The sequence below is a fragment of the Bombina bombina genome, chromosome 3, assembly GCF_027579735.1.
Source record: "Bombina bombina isolate aBomBom1 chromosome 3, aBomBom1.pri, whole genome shotgun sequence".
NCBI lineage: Eukaryota > Metazoa > Chordata > Amphibia > Anura > Bombinatoridae > Bombina > Bombina bombina.
The window spans coordinates 201233096-201253071 of record NC_069501.1 but is presented as its reverse complement, the minus strand read 5'-3'; the positions used below and the strand labels follow the sequence as shown (position 1 = coordinate 201253071).

The following is a 19976-nucleotide window of genomic DNA, read 5'->3' as shown; positions in this document are numbered from 1 at the left end:
GCCAATGAAAAGAGACACATATGGAGCCACCAATCAGTAGCTAACAGCTCTTGAGTCTACCAATGTATGCTTTCAACAAAAGATATCATAAGAACAAAGCAGATTAAATACTAGAAGTAAATTGGAAAATTATTTAAAATTGTTTGTTCTATTTTAGTCATGAAAGAAAAATTTGTGTTTTATGTCCCTTTAAGCAAAAGTCTATATAAAACAAGTAAACAACATTCTATATCTTTTAGATAATATATTCAAAAAAATAAATACTTACTTATGATTTTTTTTTTTTAAATATCATACATTTTTAAATATGAGGAATTTCCAAATGTGCATATTTCTTTTCTGCACCCAAAAATTGTATTCTACATTCTAGATAACATATTTGTCTGTAGGAACACATGCTAAAACACCAATAGAAAAATTAATTCTAGTCTCCTTTATCTAATTTTTTTTTTTTTTCATTTAGAAGTCAGTAGTATATTTTCTTTTGTAGTCATGGTGGCTCAAGACCAAAATATAAACATGGCACAATCATAAAATTGTCTGCAAAAAATGTGTTTTGTTTGCAAGTTTTATACACAGCCGTCATGGCAAATGTGTTTGCCATTAATAAGACTAAAACTAGCCATGGAATGGTTTGTGCTTTTCAGAGAAGTCATGCGAGTTGTGCTTCGTCCCATGCTCTGAGACCGTACAATATGCCTTGGTCTACAACAAAACAGTTGATTGTTAAACTGTTTTCTAAAACTCTTGCTGAGCGCATAAAGAGCAAATGGATTCACACAGGAGTTGGTGAAAGCTAAGACTCGGGCGAACATGCTGGTAATATAGTGCAAGAAGGAAGTATCCACTTCAGAATAATGGTAGGAGCGGTATAAATAGATGACATGGTTTGGTAGCCAGCAAAAAGCGAAAAGCCCCACAAACACCAGTACTGTTTTAGCTAGTCGCTTACGGGATTCAATCTGAAAAAAAGGAAGGATGTGTTATTACATAAACAGAAAGAGCAAGTTCTATGTATATATATATGTCACAGTATAAAATATATTGTATTATATAGTTACCCTATCACCAATGTTTAAACAAATATATTATATTATTAGTTTTAACATTGAAACAATGACTCAGATATTGGGCTAGATTACAAGTGGAGCGCTATTATAATGTGCCTGTATGGGCACACGTTAAATATTCAGCTATTACAAGTGGCTGGTTAATGCTCCCGCAAGCTCACTGGAGCACTTTGCGCTAAGATCTCTGGTTAACTAAAAAAATATACCCCAATTGACCCACAAATAAATTGGACAGTTCCTTTCCTGTAATAAAAAATATAAGCATCTTATTTTTATATATAAACTGCACAAAGCAGTTACAAGGGGATAAAGGGAGGGGATGTGGGGTGTTAGAAAAAGTGAGGGACTGTGGGGTGTTAGAAAAAAAACAGTACTGAAAAGTGCCTTTACATTGTGTTCTATAGGGACTGTGATTATACTGTTAATATATATGTATGTGCTTATAGACATATATATTTATGTGTTAATATGTGCTTGCGAAAGTGCAATGTTATGCTCCACTTGTAATCTACCCATTGTGTTTAATTATTTTTAAAGTACAATTACTCATTCACATATTAAAGTGATATTAAACTTATGTTAGGAAAGTGCCAAATAAGGCTGAGGTATATGGGATATATCGAAATGTAATACTTTAATTAAAATAAATTTTTAATTCACCATATGAATATCTGAATATATGCGCAAATATATCAATACTTACAAACCATTCAGTTACAGTTAATACATTTAATAATAAAGGCGCACAATCAAAATACTAAAATGTATATAGAATAGGTCTCTGTAATATCCAAAAAATATTCCAAAAATAAATCCAAAAATTCAGATATAGTTCAGATATAGTAAAGTTAAAAAAAAATTCTATCCAAAATGTATATATTTTTATATACAGTGTAAGGCTTATGGCGGGGTTAGTGTACGAATATGGTGTATGTTTTTTTTCCCCCACTTTTCTTTCTCCATTGAAGTCTATGGGGAGTACATTAATGTGGTCACGATATTCTAACTTCTGCTGTTTGCGCAGAAGGCAAGATTAGGTTTTTTTTTTTTTTTAGTAATTTTAGGGGTATTTTAATTTGGGTTAAGTTAGGGGGTGTTAGGTTAGTATGTTCAGATGTTAGTTTATAACTTTGCATTGTGGGGCGATGACTGATTAGGGGTTAATTGTTTATTTAAGTACTTTGCAATGTGGGGTGGCGGTTTAGGGGTTAATAATTGTAATTAGTGTTTGCAATGTGGGGGATGGTGTTTTAGGGGGTTAAAAGTTTATTTAGGTACTTTGTGATGTGGGGGTGGTGGTTTAGATGTTAATAGTTTATTTATGTACTGCGATGTGGGGGGATGGTGATTTATGGGTTAATAGTTTATTTAGGTACTGCGAAGTGGGGGGATGACGATTTAGGGGTAAATTGTTTAAATTAGTGTTTTTGATGTGGGAGGATAGCAGATTAGGGGTTAATAGTTTATTTAGGTACTGTGATGTGGGGGGATGGCGATTTAGGGGTTAATTTTTTAAATTAGTGTTTGCGTTGTGGGAAGATGGCAGATTGGAGGTTAATAGGCTAGGGGCTTCTTATAGGAGTATGTTTTTTTTCCACTTTTTTGTCTCAGCGGATTTCTACTGGGAGGGACATAAACGCACACATACACAAAAACTCAGCTTACAATTTTTGCCCTTTTCGGGTTCCCGCTAGCACAAAATAAGGTTTTTTGTAACTTGTAATACCAGCAGAACCCGACAAGCACAAAAAACCTAGCACAAAAAATATTTACCTTGTAATATTGGCACCAGATTCTATCTTTTAGTAAATTTTTTCTTTAAAGATTTAGATAAAGCATACAATTAAATGAAAAAGTCCTATTAACTTCCATCATCTCATTTAGTTTGTTCTCATACTATCCTCTGTTTAAAAGCATACCTAGGTAGGCTCAGGAGCAGCAATGTACTACTAGCAGTTAGCTGCTGATTGTTTAGCTGCTGATTGGTGGATGCACATACAGTATATGCCTCATGCCGTTGGCTCACCTCATGTGTTCAGCTAACTCCCAGTAGTGTCTTGTTGCTTCTTCATTAAAGGATACCAAGAGAATATAGATAATTTGATAATATAAGTAAATGCAAACATTGTTTAAAACTGTATGTTCTATCTGAATCATGAAAGAAAGAAAATTGAGTTTAATTTCCCTTTAAAATATAGTTATCCATAAAGTAAAAACATCTTTAAAATGCAGCGTCATTATTTATTTTTCTGCTTTTTATGAAATTTAAACCTTAAACCTTAGTTTTTTTACTATCCCCAGAGAAGTCGGAGTGCATTCTATGTAATTCAGAACCCCCATCCATCTACATACTGCATAGTGATTGCTTAATATGTACAGCAGCTCATTTTTTTATATTCTTAATTCTGCCAAACCACCTTTTACAGAAACCTAGACATAGAAAGTGAATAGGTTCAAATGACCAGACTTAAAGGGCCAGTCTTCTCCAGAATTTGGATTAATTAAAGAGGTAGATGATCCCTTTGTTACCAATTCCACAGTTTTGGATAACCAACACCAATACTTTTTACCTCTATGATTACCTTGTATCTAAGCCCCTGCAGACTGACCCATTATTTCACTTATTTTGACAGACATGCATTTTAGCCAATCAGTGCTGAATCCTAGGTAACTCCACTGAAGTGAGCACAATGTTATCTATATGGCACACACAAACGAGCGCTGTCTAGCTGTAAAAAAAAACAACAACTGACAAAATGCCCTGGGACAAGAGGCAGTCTTCAAGGGCTTAAAACTTAACATATGAGCCTACTGAGGTTTAGCTTTCAATCAAAAATACCCAGAGAACAAAGAAAATTTAATGAAAAAAGTAAATAGGAAAGATAGTTTAAAATTGCATGTCCTATCTAAAACACGAAAGTTTAATTTGACTAGACTGTCCCTTTAATCTTCTGAGATTGAATTAAAATTATATACAGTGTCAATCACAATCAATTTTATGTTGGTGTATTCCTAATATGCCACAGCAAACATGATAATATAAAGTCACTCAATGGGCTTTTTTAAAAAAAAGTATGTCCCTGAACTTCAAAACAATGCAGTTTTTAATCTGTTTTAAAATATTTGTTTTGAAATGCAATGATCAATTTATGATACAAATAATATTATTTCAATGTCCCTTAAAGTCATCAATCATCTGTTGTCCCTGGCTACTTTTAAGGAAGTTGAAAAAGGATATTAAGGATATGGTAATATAAATAGGATATGCTCAAAGATGCAGAATTAGCAAAAGTATTAAGGTTTTCAGTAGTTGTAGGAAAGCTCTTATTTTAGGAGCCATTAAGCAAACAAAAGACAGAACAAATAAATTCATCCGCTCTACTTCGGATTCTGATGGTTAAACACTGACACATTTATAATAATACAATTAATTGATACCATCAGTATAAAGATAACAGATGGCTAAATAAATAGTGATATGCATGCATTATGTATAATATTACAACAAGTTATGCATTATCTCTTCACAATCATCTGATTTGATTGGATGATCTAACAAATTATAACTGACAGTCTTAGATAAAAAGAGGAGGCTTTTATTAGTATAGCATGGAAGTCATTTGCAAATGTAGGAAACATAAAGGGCCCCATTTAGGAAGCTGCACATGCAGCATTGGGGGTGAGTGTTGCAGATGTGCAAGAGCTGGCCTGAATCACTAGTTAAGTAGTTGCAGTCTTACCAATGGCAGAGTTGAATCATACAGATCAGATCTGATAGGAATGATTGACAAGCCCTGCTTGTGCAATGTTCAATGCAGTCTTTGTTTGGGATATATAAATTAATCCATTGAAATTGGAAGGTGAGTTTGATCTAACACATGCTTATTCAGAGAATTTTCTGGAGGAGAATACCAATTATAAGGACATCAACACCTCTTGCTTTTATGTAAAAATTGTGTTTGTCCCAGATTCCCAAGAGGTATTTAACAGTCCCTTCAAAATTTTCTAATTAGATTTACTGTTAAGGCAATCAATAGTCCAAGAACTAAATATAACAAACTGTTATATTTTTTTAGGGAATATTTTAAAGGGCCATAATACCCAAATGTTTAAACACTTCAAAGTGATGCAGCATAGCTGTAAAAAGCTGACTAGAAAATATCTCCTGAACATCTCTATGTAACAAAGAAAGATATTTTACCTCAAAAGTTCCTCAGTAGCCACCTCCCATTATAAAGGATTTCTAAGCAGCATTTTAGTGTGTCTGTCCTGGGACAGCTGAAAGGATGAACCTCATGAACTCTCATATTATTTCACCAATCAGGTAAAGGAAGCTTACTATGAAATCTCATGAGAGTTAAGTCAAATCTAATGAGATCACAGAGTTCATGACCTCAGCACTGCTGATGCTGATTGGCTGCTGTTCATTTCTTTATTATTTTTTTTTTTTACCTGCAGCTGGTAGCAGGTGAAGTATAACTTTTTACACAGAACTTACTCTGCTGAGCTGAGGAAATTGTGAGGTAAAATATCTTCCTTTTTTACATAGAGATTCTCAGGTGAGTAGCAGGTGAAGTATAACTTTTTGCACAGAACTTACTCTGCTGAGCTGAGGAAATTGTGAGGTAAAATATCTTCCTTTTTTACATAGAGATTCTCAGGTGAGTAGCAGGTGAAGTATAACTTTTTGCACAGAACTTACTCTGCTGAGCTGAGGAGATTGTGAGGTAAAATATCTTCCTTTTTACATAGAGATTCTCAGGTGATATTTTCCTGTCAGCTTTTTACAGTTATACTGCATCCGTTTCAAGTGATTTAGCATATGAGTATTATGTCCCTTTAATACTTAAAATTTTCTTGATTTTTCACTTACCATTTCAGTAAGTACTTTTTTTTTAGTTTTTGCTTATGTTATCCATACTTGATAAAGCAGATATCAAGATTATATCTTGCAGATGCTCCAGAAACCATCTGTGGCGGATTTGGTCATTAATAACTTAGCACAGCAGATCATTTAAATCTCACTAATTGTTAACAAATACCAATTAAAATTGATAATTAAGTTGTTTACAGCTGTTGCTCTCTTTGCTGAAATATAAAGGCTTAGGAAACACTTATAATGGCACATCTTAGAAGCTCTATATCTAAGTGATAGAAAATATAAAAAATATCTTACAACATTATGAAATATATATATATATATGTGTGTGTGTGTGTGTGTGTCAAAATAAAGAATACTTAATTGGATTTTTATTATATACCTCAAAAGCAGCAGCCTAACAAAATTTTTTTGGTTAAAGTGAACTTAAATTTTGATGCTAAAGTGCCCGGTTTTTAAAAATTCGATTAAAAACAGGGGCACTTCAATTCATCAAAATTTACATTTCACTCCTGTTGTGAAAAAAAACTTACCTTTTAATCTTCACAGCTGCTCTAGCTTCCTCCGGTCGTCACAAGCCATTTCTGATGTCAGAAATGATGGATAGGTCATCCTCCAATCACGGCTTCCCCCCGGGGGAATCAGTGTCTGATCCAACGCTGTGATTGGAGGAAGCCGGATTCCTCCTTTTAGACCCAGGAAGAGGCTTTGCAACGGGTGGAGGAAGCTGGAGCTGCTGTCAAGATGTCAAGATTAAAAGGTAAGTTTTTTTTTCACAACATGAGTGAAATTTAAATTTTGATGAATTAAAGTGCCCATGTTTTTAATTGAATTGTTAAAAACCGGGCACTTTAGCATCAAAATTTACATCCACTTTAAATGCGTACTACAAATGGAAATGCACTGTAATTACTTCTGATCAGAAATCGCTTTTGCAGACTATTTTCTAAAATAATTATTTTTCATATTGCTCAGGAAGCCTGATCTTTAAAATATAAGCTGTTTGTGAGATAATTAACATGAGCTTTATACATAAATACAATGTTTTCGATGTATTTCTTATATTATTCAAATAAATAATCGTTTATTTTTTTACATTCTTACATGTACCTAGGAAATAGGATATTCATTATTGTTGTTTTTTATTATTAATGAGACGATAATATATGGTCTCTTATATAAAGGATAGTATTGTGGTTGGTGTTTAGCATTGTTTCTTTACAGTTATTTTTTTTTCTGCAAATTCTTTATTGAAATCTATAGGAATTACATAATATAAATTGCATAGAATCATCAACTTGGTGATAGTTATATATGAAAAAGTAAACAATACCGAATTCTATAGGGGGGGGGAATTGTCATGGGACCATATAGGGATTTGCAGACATGCAATATTATTGCTATTTTTATTTATTTTTGGTCAGCATGACAACAAGCAGGAATTTAAAACAAATAAACTTATTTATATCTGCTATATGAGGTCAAGAAAAATGGGGAATATATCCTTGTATGCTGATATGTGAAACCTACCCAGGGTTGCTTTTTTTTTTACAAAATATAACAGAAGTATGGATCTTGATAGAGACTTTGGCCCTCATTTAACGAATCACAGATGCGCAACTATGGAACCTACCTGTGTTCGAGGTGAGAAAGAATTGGACGCTATTCATCCACTGTGCCCAGTTATCATTGCACAAATAAATTCTGTCAATCACCCCAATTGAATGAGTTTGTGGTATTTTAAATGCACCACCTCTGAGGGGGCAGAGAGGTTAAAAAGCAGTATTCATGTGACCACTGCTGTTTAACTTGCTGTAACCACAAGGCTTCTAATGCACCCTCAGCCGATTGACAAATCGAACCATGTGAATGTGACTGGTAGGAAAGCAGCGGAAATATACAGTAACATACAAAGCAGATTATTACTGATATGATGTTCGTAACTTCATAATAACATTTTATTTATGTCTGGTGTTTACAGCAGTATTTTGCTTCAAATAAACAGATGATAGCTTTAATTAGCCTAAGGTTGTGAATTACCTACATCTTTTGTGTCTGTTTGGTTAGAATGGTTCATTTAAGTTTGTTTATAAAGATTTATGTATTTTGTTTCAATATAACAAACTTCCAAATTGTGTAGTGTTTCCCTGAAAATTAATACCAAAATAACTAATATAACTTGTTTGTTGCTTTTCAATTGAAAAAACAAAAAGGTTTTGAATTTCATCTTTCATGTCAAACAAAAAAATGGAAAATTATTTCAGGAAGTCTGAGACTTTTGAAAAAGATATTACAAATCTAATAAATACTGTTGGCACCAAACAAGATAATATCCAGGGTTAGACTTTCAAATACCAAGCTTCACTGATTTTTAAAGTAAATTTTAAAAACTGTAAAACATTTTTAAACAGCACTGCCTTGTTTCAGCAATATTCTTGTATAATCTAAATATTGAACTGGTTAAGTGGAAGTGGCTCAATATAAATCTTAGATTAATAATACATTTAGTAGTAGAAGCAGCAAGCAGTGGAAGACACATATGCTATAAATAGGCTAGCATTGTGTCAAATTATAATGATGTAGATGAAGCCACAATCTGAAGTCTCAGTCCAGTAAAAGGCAAACAGTGTAATCAGAGCAGAAGGTCCTGGCTAACTGGACAATTAAGAAGGTCCAAGGCTAACTGGACAATTAAGTAACTGGAACAAGAGTTACTGCAAACACAATCTGCTAGCAATGTGGGGAAACAATAAATGCTGCCACAAAACCTTGAAAAGATGTTTGGCTAGAACAAAAAATGTCTAAAGGGGCTGCCCATGGGCGTTTTGAGATATTCTAAAGACATGTTAGGATTTTTTTTATCTACATGTTGAATTCATGAAGAATATGTGAAATATGTCCTCTCAAAGCCATGTCTTTGTATTTCAAAGCTGACAAGGATTTAGCATTTTCATTTTTCTTTTGTTTCTCTTTAACTCTTTATAAGTTTATTTGTTTGCAAACAATAGAGTGGAATATTTTGTAGGGGGAGTTTTTTTCTGTTTTAATTGGTTTGTTATATAACATTTTGTGATGCTGGTATCCTACCCAATGGATCTTGTTCTATGTGCTAAGAGGTTAACGGCTACATGATAGATGCTGCTCAATTTATAATAATGGAGAGGGACTCACAACTCATGGATGTGATGAGTGCTGGGTACAAATCTATATGAATTCCGCAATTTGTGAGTTGCAATGTTTTGGAAATTTTCTTTCTGCAAGATACTAGTTTATTTTTACTTACTAATTTATTGGATTTAGGTCATTCATTTTAAAAAAAGCCCAGTAAAAGATATACGCTAAGATATTGTGTGCAAAACAAACCAAATTGAATTTTAAACTCAAAAATACTACATTTTAAAAATCCAAAAATTATGAGAAAATCTGCTTGAAATTTGTTTTCTGATTGATTAGTTGTATTCTCTAAATTACCCTTTTAATAGATTGGAATAGAGGTCCCACATGTATTTGAGCATTTTGTTGTTGAACTATTGCTTGTAACTATGAGTTTAATCCCTTCAAATAAAGTCAGCTCCAGAGCAACAACACACTAATGGGACCAAGAAAAGACACCTAGTGAGAAAATGACAAGAGGCATGTTTACTCCAGAGCCTACCTAGGTATGCTTTTCAATAAAAGATACCAGAAGACGTTAGACAGAAGCAACATGTAAAGTCTTTTAAAACTACATCCTCTATTTGAACCATGTAAGTTTGATTTTCATGACCTTTTTAAGATTAATCAAAAATTCAGTGTGTTGTGCTTTTTTTGTTGTTTTTTTTTTAGAAAGCTTTTATCTTTTGAATAGTTTATAGAATGTGCCAATTTTCTTCAACCTGGCAGTAACAACAACCCCTGATGTTTAAAAGTAAATTAATTTAGTACTTTTATAGATAATTATTTAAAAATAAAATTTAAAAAAAAACATTAGTTTTAACTAAATCAACAAGCAATAAGCACTCTCCCAATATTCCCAAATTAAATTTAGTATGGGATGGATTTGTCCTTTTTGGTAAAAAATAAAATAAAGAAAAAAAACTGCATTATCATTTTCTTTTTAGTTATTGAAATATACACTTCTTGGTAGAAAATTACATTACTTCCTATTTTATAAATTTCTTGTGACTCAATTATTCCAATATGGATCTGGAACAAGTAAGTAGGAGTCTCTTGTCTGCCAACTGGAACATTTGTGTTAGTTTCCTAACTGGGAATGTTTCTCTGCAAACTTCCACCAGGTACAACTCAAGGGCCTGTAGTTTCCTGGCATTCACATTACAGACACAGGCTCACATACTGCCAGCTGGCACCCAACACATTCCCAAAGTAGCTTAATCATTTAAACAACTAGAAAACCTCAATGTGTGTAACCAAATTAAGGGCTAGATTACAAGTGGAGCGCTAAATTATCGATAATTAATCAGACATTACAAGTGGCTTGTTATTGCTACCGCAAGCTCGTGGTAGCAATAAGCGCTCCGCAAATTACCCAGAGATCCGATCTCTGGTTCATTTTCTAAAAGTGCCCAAATTCCCTTAAAATAGAGGGCATTATAGTTTTTTATTTAAAAAAGTACCATTTTTTTATTTAATAAAAAAACAACTGTACTAGGCAGTTTTAGGGGTCTAAAGTTGATGGGAGTGGGGTGATAGAAAAAAAAAACGGTACTGAAAAGTGCCTTTACATTACGGTCTCTGGGAACTGTGTGTTCCAAGTAAATATATAGGTATATGAATATGATGTCATGATATACATATATATTTATTTGTATATACACATATTAATACATAAATATATATGTATATCATCATATACATATATATTTACAAACGCTGCAATCAATGTGCTACTTACCCCCTTTGCTGCGTGAGGTTCTGATGCCGTGTCCGACGACATCAGAACGCGGCTCCCATTGGAGCCTATGGAAGCGCGTTCTTGTGAGCACAATGCTTCCCAGCAATGTGAACGTGAGCTCGCATTCACATTGCTGTTAACTTGTAATACCTGCACACATTAGCGTGAGTTGGTATTACACAGTGGAACGCAAATATAGATTTCTTGTAATCTGGCCCTAAAAGAAGTAGCTGCATATAAAAAAGTTAAGATTCTGAATTGTACTAAAACAATTGTTCTTGTAAATATAGCTCACTGGGCATTATATTCTCCTAACCTTGGAATTAATAAGCATTAAACCATTTAAACCAGAATATCTATTGACATCTTCCTTTTAGCATTTTATAAAGAGTTTGCTGTTTTATGTTCAGCGTTATCATTTACCTGCTATTGACTTTTGACTTTGTTATTCATTTAGAGAATTGTAATATCTTCTCAGTTATCTTACTCAAGCTTAAAAGGGGTTGCTCATTTTGCTTGAACCCTGTGTAATATTTTTTAATGCTTTCAAAAGAGATACTCAAATAGAAGTGATTTGTAAATGCATATGATAAATAACATGATTTGTGGTGTTCAGAATTTTATTATTAAAGAAATATGAAACCCACATTTTTTTTTCTGTCATGATCCAGACAGAGCATATAATTTTAAACTTTGCAATTTATTTTTATTCTCAAATTTGCTTAATTCTCTTGTTATTGTTATTATTATTTTCTCATATTTATTATACAGGAAGTATTAATTATCTTGCTATTGTTATTATTATTTTCTCATACTTATTTATTATACAGGAAGTACAGTTGCAAGAAAAGTTTGTGAACCCTCTAGAATTATCTGGATTTCTGCATGGATTACTAATAAAATGTGGTCTGATCATCTAAGTTTTGATTATAAACAAACACAATTTGACTAAACAAATACCACAAACAGTTGTATTTTGTAATTTTAATTTAAGACATTGAGTAACTATTTACAGTACAGGCTAGAAAACACTTGAGTGTAGATCCTCATTTATTACCAACAACATCTACTAAACATTTCCTATAGCTACTTATGAGGCTTGCTCAACAATAAGAATTAATTTTGGACCATTTCTTCCTACATAACTGTTTCAATTTATCAATATGTCTGGGTGGTCTTGATTGCATAGCCCTCTTCAGGTCATGCCACAGCATCTCAATTGGGTTAAAGGGACACTGTACCCAAAATTTTTCTTTCGTGATTCAGATTGAGCATGACATTTTAAGCAAATTTCTAATTTACTCCTATTATCAAATTTTCTTCATTCTCTTGGTATCTTTATTTGAAATGCAAGAATGTAAGTTTAGATGCCGGCCCATTTTTGGTGAACAACCTGGGTTGTCCTTGCTGATTGGTGGATAAATTCATCCACCAATAAAAAAGTGCTGTCCAGAGTACTGAAACAAAAAAAAAGCTTAGATGCCTTCTTTTTCAAATAATGATAGCAAGAGAACAAAGAAAAATTGATAATAGGAGTAAATTAGAAAGTTGCTTAAAATTGCATGCTCTTTCTGAATTACAAAAGAAAAAAAAATGTGGGTACAGTGTCCCTTTAAGCTCAGGACTTGGACATTCCAAAACATACATCTATTTTTGTCAGCCATTCTTTAGTTGATTTATTTGCATGCTATGGTTCATTGTCTAGTGGCAACACCCAACCTCTCTTAAGCTTAAGCTCATGGGTTACTGCCCTGAAATTCTCCTGTAAAATATCTTGATACACTTTTTAATTCATTGTTACCTTAATGACTTCAAACCATTCACACCCTGAGGAAGCAAATCAGCGATATGTTCCCTCCACCAGGCTTTGCAGATGAGAGATGGTGTTTTGGTGTTGGTGTGCAGTGCCCTTTTGCCTCAACACATTGGGCTAGATTACAAGTGGAGCACTATTTTAATGTACGCCCATAAAGGGGCAAATTTGTCAGTTTACGGGCACACTGTTTAATAACCAGCCATTACAAGTGGCTGGTAAATGCTCCCGTAAGCTTGCTGTTTAACTTTGCTCTAAGCAAAATTAAACAGAAGTCAGATATATGGTTTATGATAAAAAGTTGCCCAAATTGCCCATCAAATAAAGTAGACGATTCTTTAAAATAAATACAAAATATGAGCATTTTAATTTTTTTAATAAAAACTGCATAAAGCAGTTATAAGGGATTAAAGTGAGGTGATGTGGGGTTTTTAAAAAAAACTGAATGTACTTTTACATACAGGTGAATAGGGTGTTTTTAGTCTAAAGATATATATATATGCATATGAAAGGACCTTGACGAGGTACCTGGGCTTGTCCCATTTGGCCAGATGCGGTAACTAACCTTTCCATTTTTGCTTTTAAATCTTAGCTGAGAGCTTGTAAGTAGGGATGGGCGAATGTTTCGCAACATTCAAAAAACGGCACGAATTTTAACACATTCGTTCGTTCGAATAGAATGTATACATAACATTCTAACATTTGATTTTCAAATGTTCGGTTTCGAATTTTATGATTACATTCGAAAATATTCTTTTCGAAAAATTCGAATTTAGATTGTAATAGTATTTCTAATGCTTTTTCTTTAAATGTAATATTCGAATTATGCAATATTCTATATAGAAACATTCAAAATGATATATTTGTATCTATTATGTATCAATTTATGAGATTCCCGCCCTACCACATGAACTATTGAACTTCTGAATAGTATTTGTTAAATAGAATGTTAAATTCGAAATTTCGAATGTGGACATTCGATATAATTATAAACATTCGAATTCGAAAGTGACATTCGAAAACTGTAAATAACATTCGATTATAGAATTTTTAAGAATATTTGTTCTTATCAACATTCGGATTTATAATTCGAATTTCGGTAATAACATTCATTCTACCTTCAAAATTCGAAAATTTACACATTCGCCCATCCCTACTTGTAAGTGAGTGCTGGGTTTTCTCTGTGTGTTGTATTAATTTGTTTTGTAATTTTCCCTATGTTTCTTGCACCCAGACCTGTCTGGGGTTAACTGCTTGTGACTCTGGGAGAGCACAGCTTCCTGTGAGTGCCAGTGGCACCCAGGGCTGAGCATGTTGCAGGGTCATGGATGTGTACCCGTTCCGGTATGAGAGTGCAGTTCCTTTCCGTGTTTTGTATATGTCTAGGGTGATTACATATGCCTGTGCACCCTTCCCTTGTTCCCAGTTTGTTTGGATTTGAAAGCTTGCATTGTGTGGCTGTTTTAGGGTCCCAGGTATTGGAAAGGACCTTGACGAGGTACCTGGGCTTGTCCCATTTGGCCAGATGCGGTAACTAACCTTTCCATTTTTGCTTTTAAATCTTAGCTGAGAGCTTGTAAGTGAGTGCTGGGTTTTCTCTGTGTGTTGTATTAATTTGTTTTGTAATTTTCCCTATGGTTCTTGCACCCAGACCTGTCTGGGGTTAACTGCTTGTGACTCTGGGGACAGCACAGCTTCCTGCGAGTGCCAGTGGCACCCAGGGCTGAGCATGTTGCAGGGTCATGGGATGTGTACCCGGTCCGGTATGAGAGTGCAGTTCCCTTCCATGTATTGTATATGCATATGCTTATATAGATATATATTTATGTGTTTTTATATATATATATATATATATATATATATATATATATATATATATATATATTTATCTGTAAATAGACATATAAACACATAAATATATGTATATATATTAAAGTACATTTATATTTAATTAATGCTGCCCACCGCTGCACCAATTGCCTCCTGCTGTGTGCTAGATGGTTTGCCGTGTCTGACGCCATGAGAGCGAGGCTCGGCTCCCATTGTTCATTGTTTTTCTGATAGTGGACATATAAGCAAAGACTTTCAGAGATTGTAACATTTTCTTGAGGGCTTTTGCTGTTACCGTTATTTCTCACCTCTTCCTGGATTGCACATTCTGCTCTTGGAGTGATCTTTGCAGGATGCCTACCCCTAATGAGAGTAGCAACAGCCTGCCTTTTCTACATTTGTAGATAATTTGTCTTAGTGTGGATTAATGAATACCCAGGTCTTTAGTAATGTCTTTGTAACCTTTTCCAGCTTTGTGCATCTCTTTAATATGTCTTCTACGATCTTGTGAAAGTTGTTGTGATTGATGTATGGATCACACTAACCAATCTTACTTGACAAGACAAGATTTGTCAAAAGCCAAGAATTGTGTGCCTTCATTTAAATGGCAGAGCACCTGTGCAACCCACATTCCCAATCACATCTCCCTAATTGAAACATCTGACTCCAAATAACTTTTAGAGAAGTCATTAACACTGAGGTTCACTTACATTTTCCAGCCTGAATGATTGTTCCATGTCTTAAATAAAAATGTGAAATGTACAACTGCTTATGTGCTATTAGTTTAGTCAGATTGTGTCTGTCTATAATTATAAAATAGATAAAGATCAGACCACATTTTATAAGTAATCAATGCAGAAATCTGCATAATTTCAAAAGGTTAACAAGTTTTCTTTTGCAACTGTATATGTATTATTCCTAGCTAAGCTATTAACCCCTGTTAATGACTAACTGTTTCATTGATAAGGACCCAACTCTACAAGCATATAAATGCAGGAACATCAATGTAGCACTTTTTTTTTTAAATACCCTATTTTAGATGAAGAACAAATGCAATATAATGTCCTTATCAACTTATCTGATACATCATAATTGTTTTTACCAGTTAAAATCTTATAAATATTTTCATTTTCCCTTTTTTTTTTTTTTTTTGAAATGGCGTGTTTTTAACACAGTTTTAAAAATTCCAACCATACCTGTCGCCTAACGTGCACGTTTCCCTCCACTGGCATATTGTACGCACTCCGGATCAAGTTTTTTGCAATAAAATAATAATAAACTGAAATAATAGACAGAGGAATTACATAGAAGATTAGAAAGGAAGTCATTGAATGGATTCTTGGATGCAATCCATCTGAGTGTGGATAGGGGGCACAAGTAACAAAGGTATTATTGGTATGTTTGTCATAGAAAGGGTGTAAATCAGAAAATACAGCTTCTGGAATGGCAAGGGTCATGGACAATATCCAGATAAGAGCAGCTTTTAAACAGATCTTGGTGAGAGCGTTGTTAGTTTGAATATCCATGGGTCTCACTATTGCTGTATACCTAGAACAAAGAACAGAAAACACAAAGCATTATTAATTTGGTAATGCAATTTAAACTCATGACAAAACAGCCTAAGCATCTACATTTTTGTTGGTATGCTCAGATACATGCACACTCCTAAGCTCCTATCAGCTAACTATGTTTACTCTTTAACAAAAGGTACCAAGAGAAGAAAACAATGTTAATAATATAAGTAAATTAGAATGTTGTTCAATATTGTAACTGAGTAATTAAAGTTTAATTTTACTGTCATTTTAAACCATTAAAGGGACACTGAACCCAAATAAGCAACTTTCTAATTTACTCCTGTTATCATTTTTTCTTTGTTCTCTAGCTATCTTTATTTGAAAAAGAAGGCATCTACACTTTTTTTCTTGGTTCAGACTCTGGACAGCACTTTTTTATTGGTGGATGAATCTATCCACCAATCAGCAAGGACAACCCAGGATGTTCACCAAAAATGGTCCGGCATCTAAACTTTCATTCTTGCATTTCAAATAAAGATGCCAAGAGAATAAAGACAATTTGATAATAGAAGTAAATTAGAAAGTTGCTTAAAGTGTCATGTTCTATCTGAATCATGAAAGAAAAAAAATGGGTTCAGTGTCCCTTTAACAAATAAGAGTGTTTATTTAAAGTGCACCAAATGGTTTTTTTGAAATGTGAACTCATTATAATCCATTAGAAACCCACCCAATAAACAAATATAAAACAAGATGTTCAAATACATTTATGGCACATCAACAACTCCTATGACCTTGCATAGGTACAATTTATAGGTGGTATTTAAAGTCATCAGAAAACACTTTTCAGCAGCTTTTTGCAGGATTTTGGAACTTTTAAATTCAACACTCATGACCTTTTGAAAATGTATTTTATCAAGCTAGTAATCATGATCTGTTTTTATTGTAATAAAACAGCAAAAAATATAACTCAGATCATATTTTTAAATTTTACAATTTGTGCATACCCTTAATTTAAAATTCCACAATGTTAATTTATGATTGCAATAAAGTGTTTGGATGTGTATCATATATAATTTAAACATCATTCAAAAATATATGCACAAATTATGACCGTTATTGTGTTACAAGTAAAACAAACTTAGATTCAAACATAATAGGTGACCATCATTAATATTACATTTTTTAACCATCATGTTATGCTTTGGCCTTGTATTGTCTATTTTCATGAAGGTTTGTGAGAATCCCTGCAAAACCCACTTCAAAGCCTATTGCAATATAGGTGCACTTTGAAAAAATATCAAAAATATCAGGCACAGAAAAGGCACTCACTGGTCAAATAAAACATAACATTTGATAAGTTATATTTAAAATAGCATGACGTTTCGGAGGCATAACACCCCCTTTCTCAAATGCATGATACAGCTCAAAAAACTGCTTTTGTAATTTTTTGAGCTGTATCATGCATTTGAGAAAGGGGGTGTAATGCCTCCGAAACGTAATGCTATTTTAAATATAACTTATCAAATGTTATGTTTTATTTGACCAGTGAGTGCCTTTTCTGTGCCTGATATTTTATATATATATATATATATATATATATATATATGTATATATATATATATATATATATATATAGTAGGTAAGAGAAATACATTTCCTCTATGCCGTGTCTGGATAAATGCAGCCTGCCCTGGTATCTCTAGTGCCGTATGAAGTAGAAATTTCTCAAGTATGGCGGCACAGTTTTCTCCAGATTCTGAGGTTTTCCTTGTGAGGAAAAGTCCTCATTCAGTGGAACCTCATTGAAGACGTCTTCATACTTGAGTAAGATACGTTGTGTACAGTACTACTGCCTTTCAACTTTCTGAAACTCAACTAAGGACTAAGGAAATAGTTAATCACTGAACCCAGAATATGAAGCTAATTATGAACTCTGAACATTGTGTAGTATTCTGAATCACTATATGTTTAAGTGTTTGTGTGGGTGAATGTACATGCTTGTGTATATTTGTATGTGTGGCTTGTGTGGCCTTTATATTTTGAGTGTTTAGTGTGCATTCTTTGTGTGTCTCTATGTGGTTGTTTTTATGTGTATGTGGGGCCTCTGTGTATACTTGTATGCATACCACAACCTAAAAGAATAATGAAATACTTCTTAAAAATATCAAGAAGCATATAGCTTATGTTATTATAACTGCAGCAGTGTATTGCTATAAAACACTGAATGCTTCTACAAAGGTAATTTTACTGTTGAATAATGCAAATTATAATTCCTAAATATAGCCTTTACCCTAGTATCTGTCGGCGCTCTACAAATACCTGATAATAATTATAATGATGATTATAATATATGCAAATCCAGCTGTCCCGTCTCATAAAAAACACCTCTGCAACTAACTACCTCTCTCATACTGATTGTGTGGTGGGCACTGCTTTACAATTGGTATCAGTTAATTTGGTATTCTCTGCCATTGGTTAAAAATGTAAGCAAATACTTTTTCAGTGGGGTGTGTAGCTAAATTAGTGGTCCCTTACTTATAAGTGGTACAGGCTAATTAGAGTGGTAGCCAAATTTATATTGATGTTACAAGTTGATCATTGTTAGTGATGTCGCAAACTTAAAAATTTCGGTTCACAAACGGCGAACCGGCAAACCACGCAAACCGCCATTGACTTCAATAGGCAGGCGAACTTTAAAACCTACAAGGACTCTTTCTGGCCACAATAGTGATGGAAAAGTTGTTTCAAGGAGACTAACACCTGGACTGTGGCATGCTGGAGGGGGATCCATGTCAAAACTCCCATGGAAAATGACATAGTTGATGCAGAGTCTGCTTTTAACCCATAAAGGGCCTAAATCACCTAACATTCCTAATTTTTTTGCAATAGCGTGCTTTAAAACATCGGTTATGATGTCGTATCGATCAGGTAGTGTAAGGGTTACACCCGCTTCACAGTGACAGACCAAACTCCAAGTGTAACGCACCGCAAACAACCGCAAATAGTCCATTTGCACAACCACGAGATAGATAGATTTGATAGATAGATACATAGATTACATAGCTCAATCGATGCAATATACATATGATCAATACAAATTACATAGATCATTAGATGCAATATACATTTGATAGATACGAATTACATCGATCAATAGATGCAATATCCATTTGATAGATACGAATGTTATCGATCCAAAGATGCAATATACATTTGATAGATATGAATTACATCAATCAAAAGATGTAATATACATTCTATAGATACGAATTACATCGATCAATAGATGCAATATACTTTTGATAGATACTTTTGATAGTTAGATCGATTTGATAGATAAATAGATAGATTTGAAAGATATATAATTTCCCTGACAGAGTATAACAATAAGACATGCGGTCTGGGACCCGTGGTGTGTTAAGTAGTACTATTCTTAGCAGTTTACTACAACCTGTTACTCCCCCTATCGGGGGAGGTCTATATGGCCTGCATTTTTGGAACAGGGAGATGGAAGAAGATAATTGGTCTGTCCTCCTACTTCAAATTTGTCAAAAACACAAGTGGCTGTCTCAAAACAGTCCGGACACGAGATAGATAGATAGGATAGATAGATATACATAGATTGATAGTTAGATAGAATCGATAGAAGATAAATAGATAGATTTGTTAGATATATAATTACCCTGACAAAGTATAATAATAAAACATGCGTTCTGGGAGCCATGGTAACTAGGTTGTGTTAAGTAGTACTATTCTTAGCACTTTCATCCCTGTAACTCCTCCTATCGGGGGAGTTCTATATGGCCTGCATGATTACCCTGACAAAATATAACAACAAGACATGCTGTCTGGGACCCATGGTAACTAGGTTGTGTTAAGTAAAACTTTTCTTAGCAGTTTAATCCCTCTTACTCCCCCTTTCGGTGGAGGTCTATATGGTCTTCATGATTACCCTGACAAAGTAAAACAACAAAAC

At 33.7% G+C, this 19976-nt stretch overlaps 1 protein-coding gene across 1 annotated transcript in view; it reads right to left on the bottom strand.

The window, feature by feature from the left end:
- Positions 1 to 451: 451 nt before the first annotated feature.
- GRPR (gastrin releasing peptide receptor) overlaps positions 452 to 19976 on the bottom strand; it is a 253459-nt gene continuing 233934 nt past the window's right edge. Inside the window, exons 2-3 of the mRNA XM_053706083.1 lie at positions 15683 to 16034; positions 452 to 962 (exon numbers count right to left, since the gene is read on the bottom strand). Of these exons, the coding sequence (XP_053562058.1) occupies positions 570 to 962; positions 15683 to 16034 (745 nt within the window). The 3' untranslated portion in view covers positions 452 to 569. The remainder of the gene's footprint in view (positions 963 to 15682; positions 16035 to 19976) is intronic.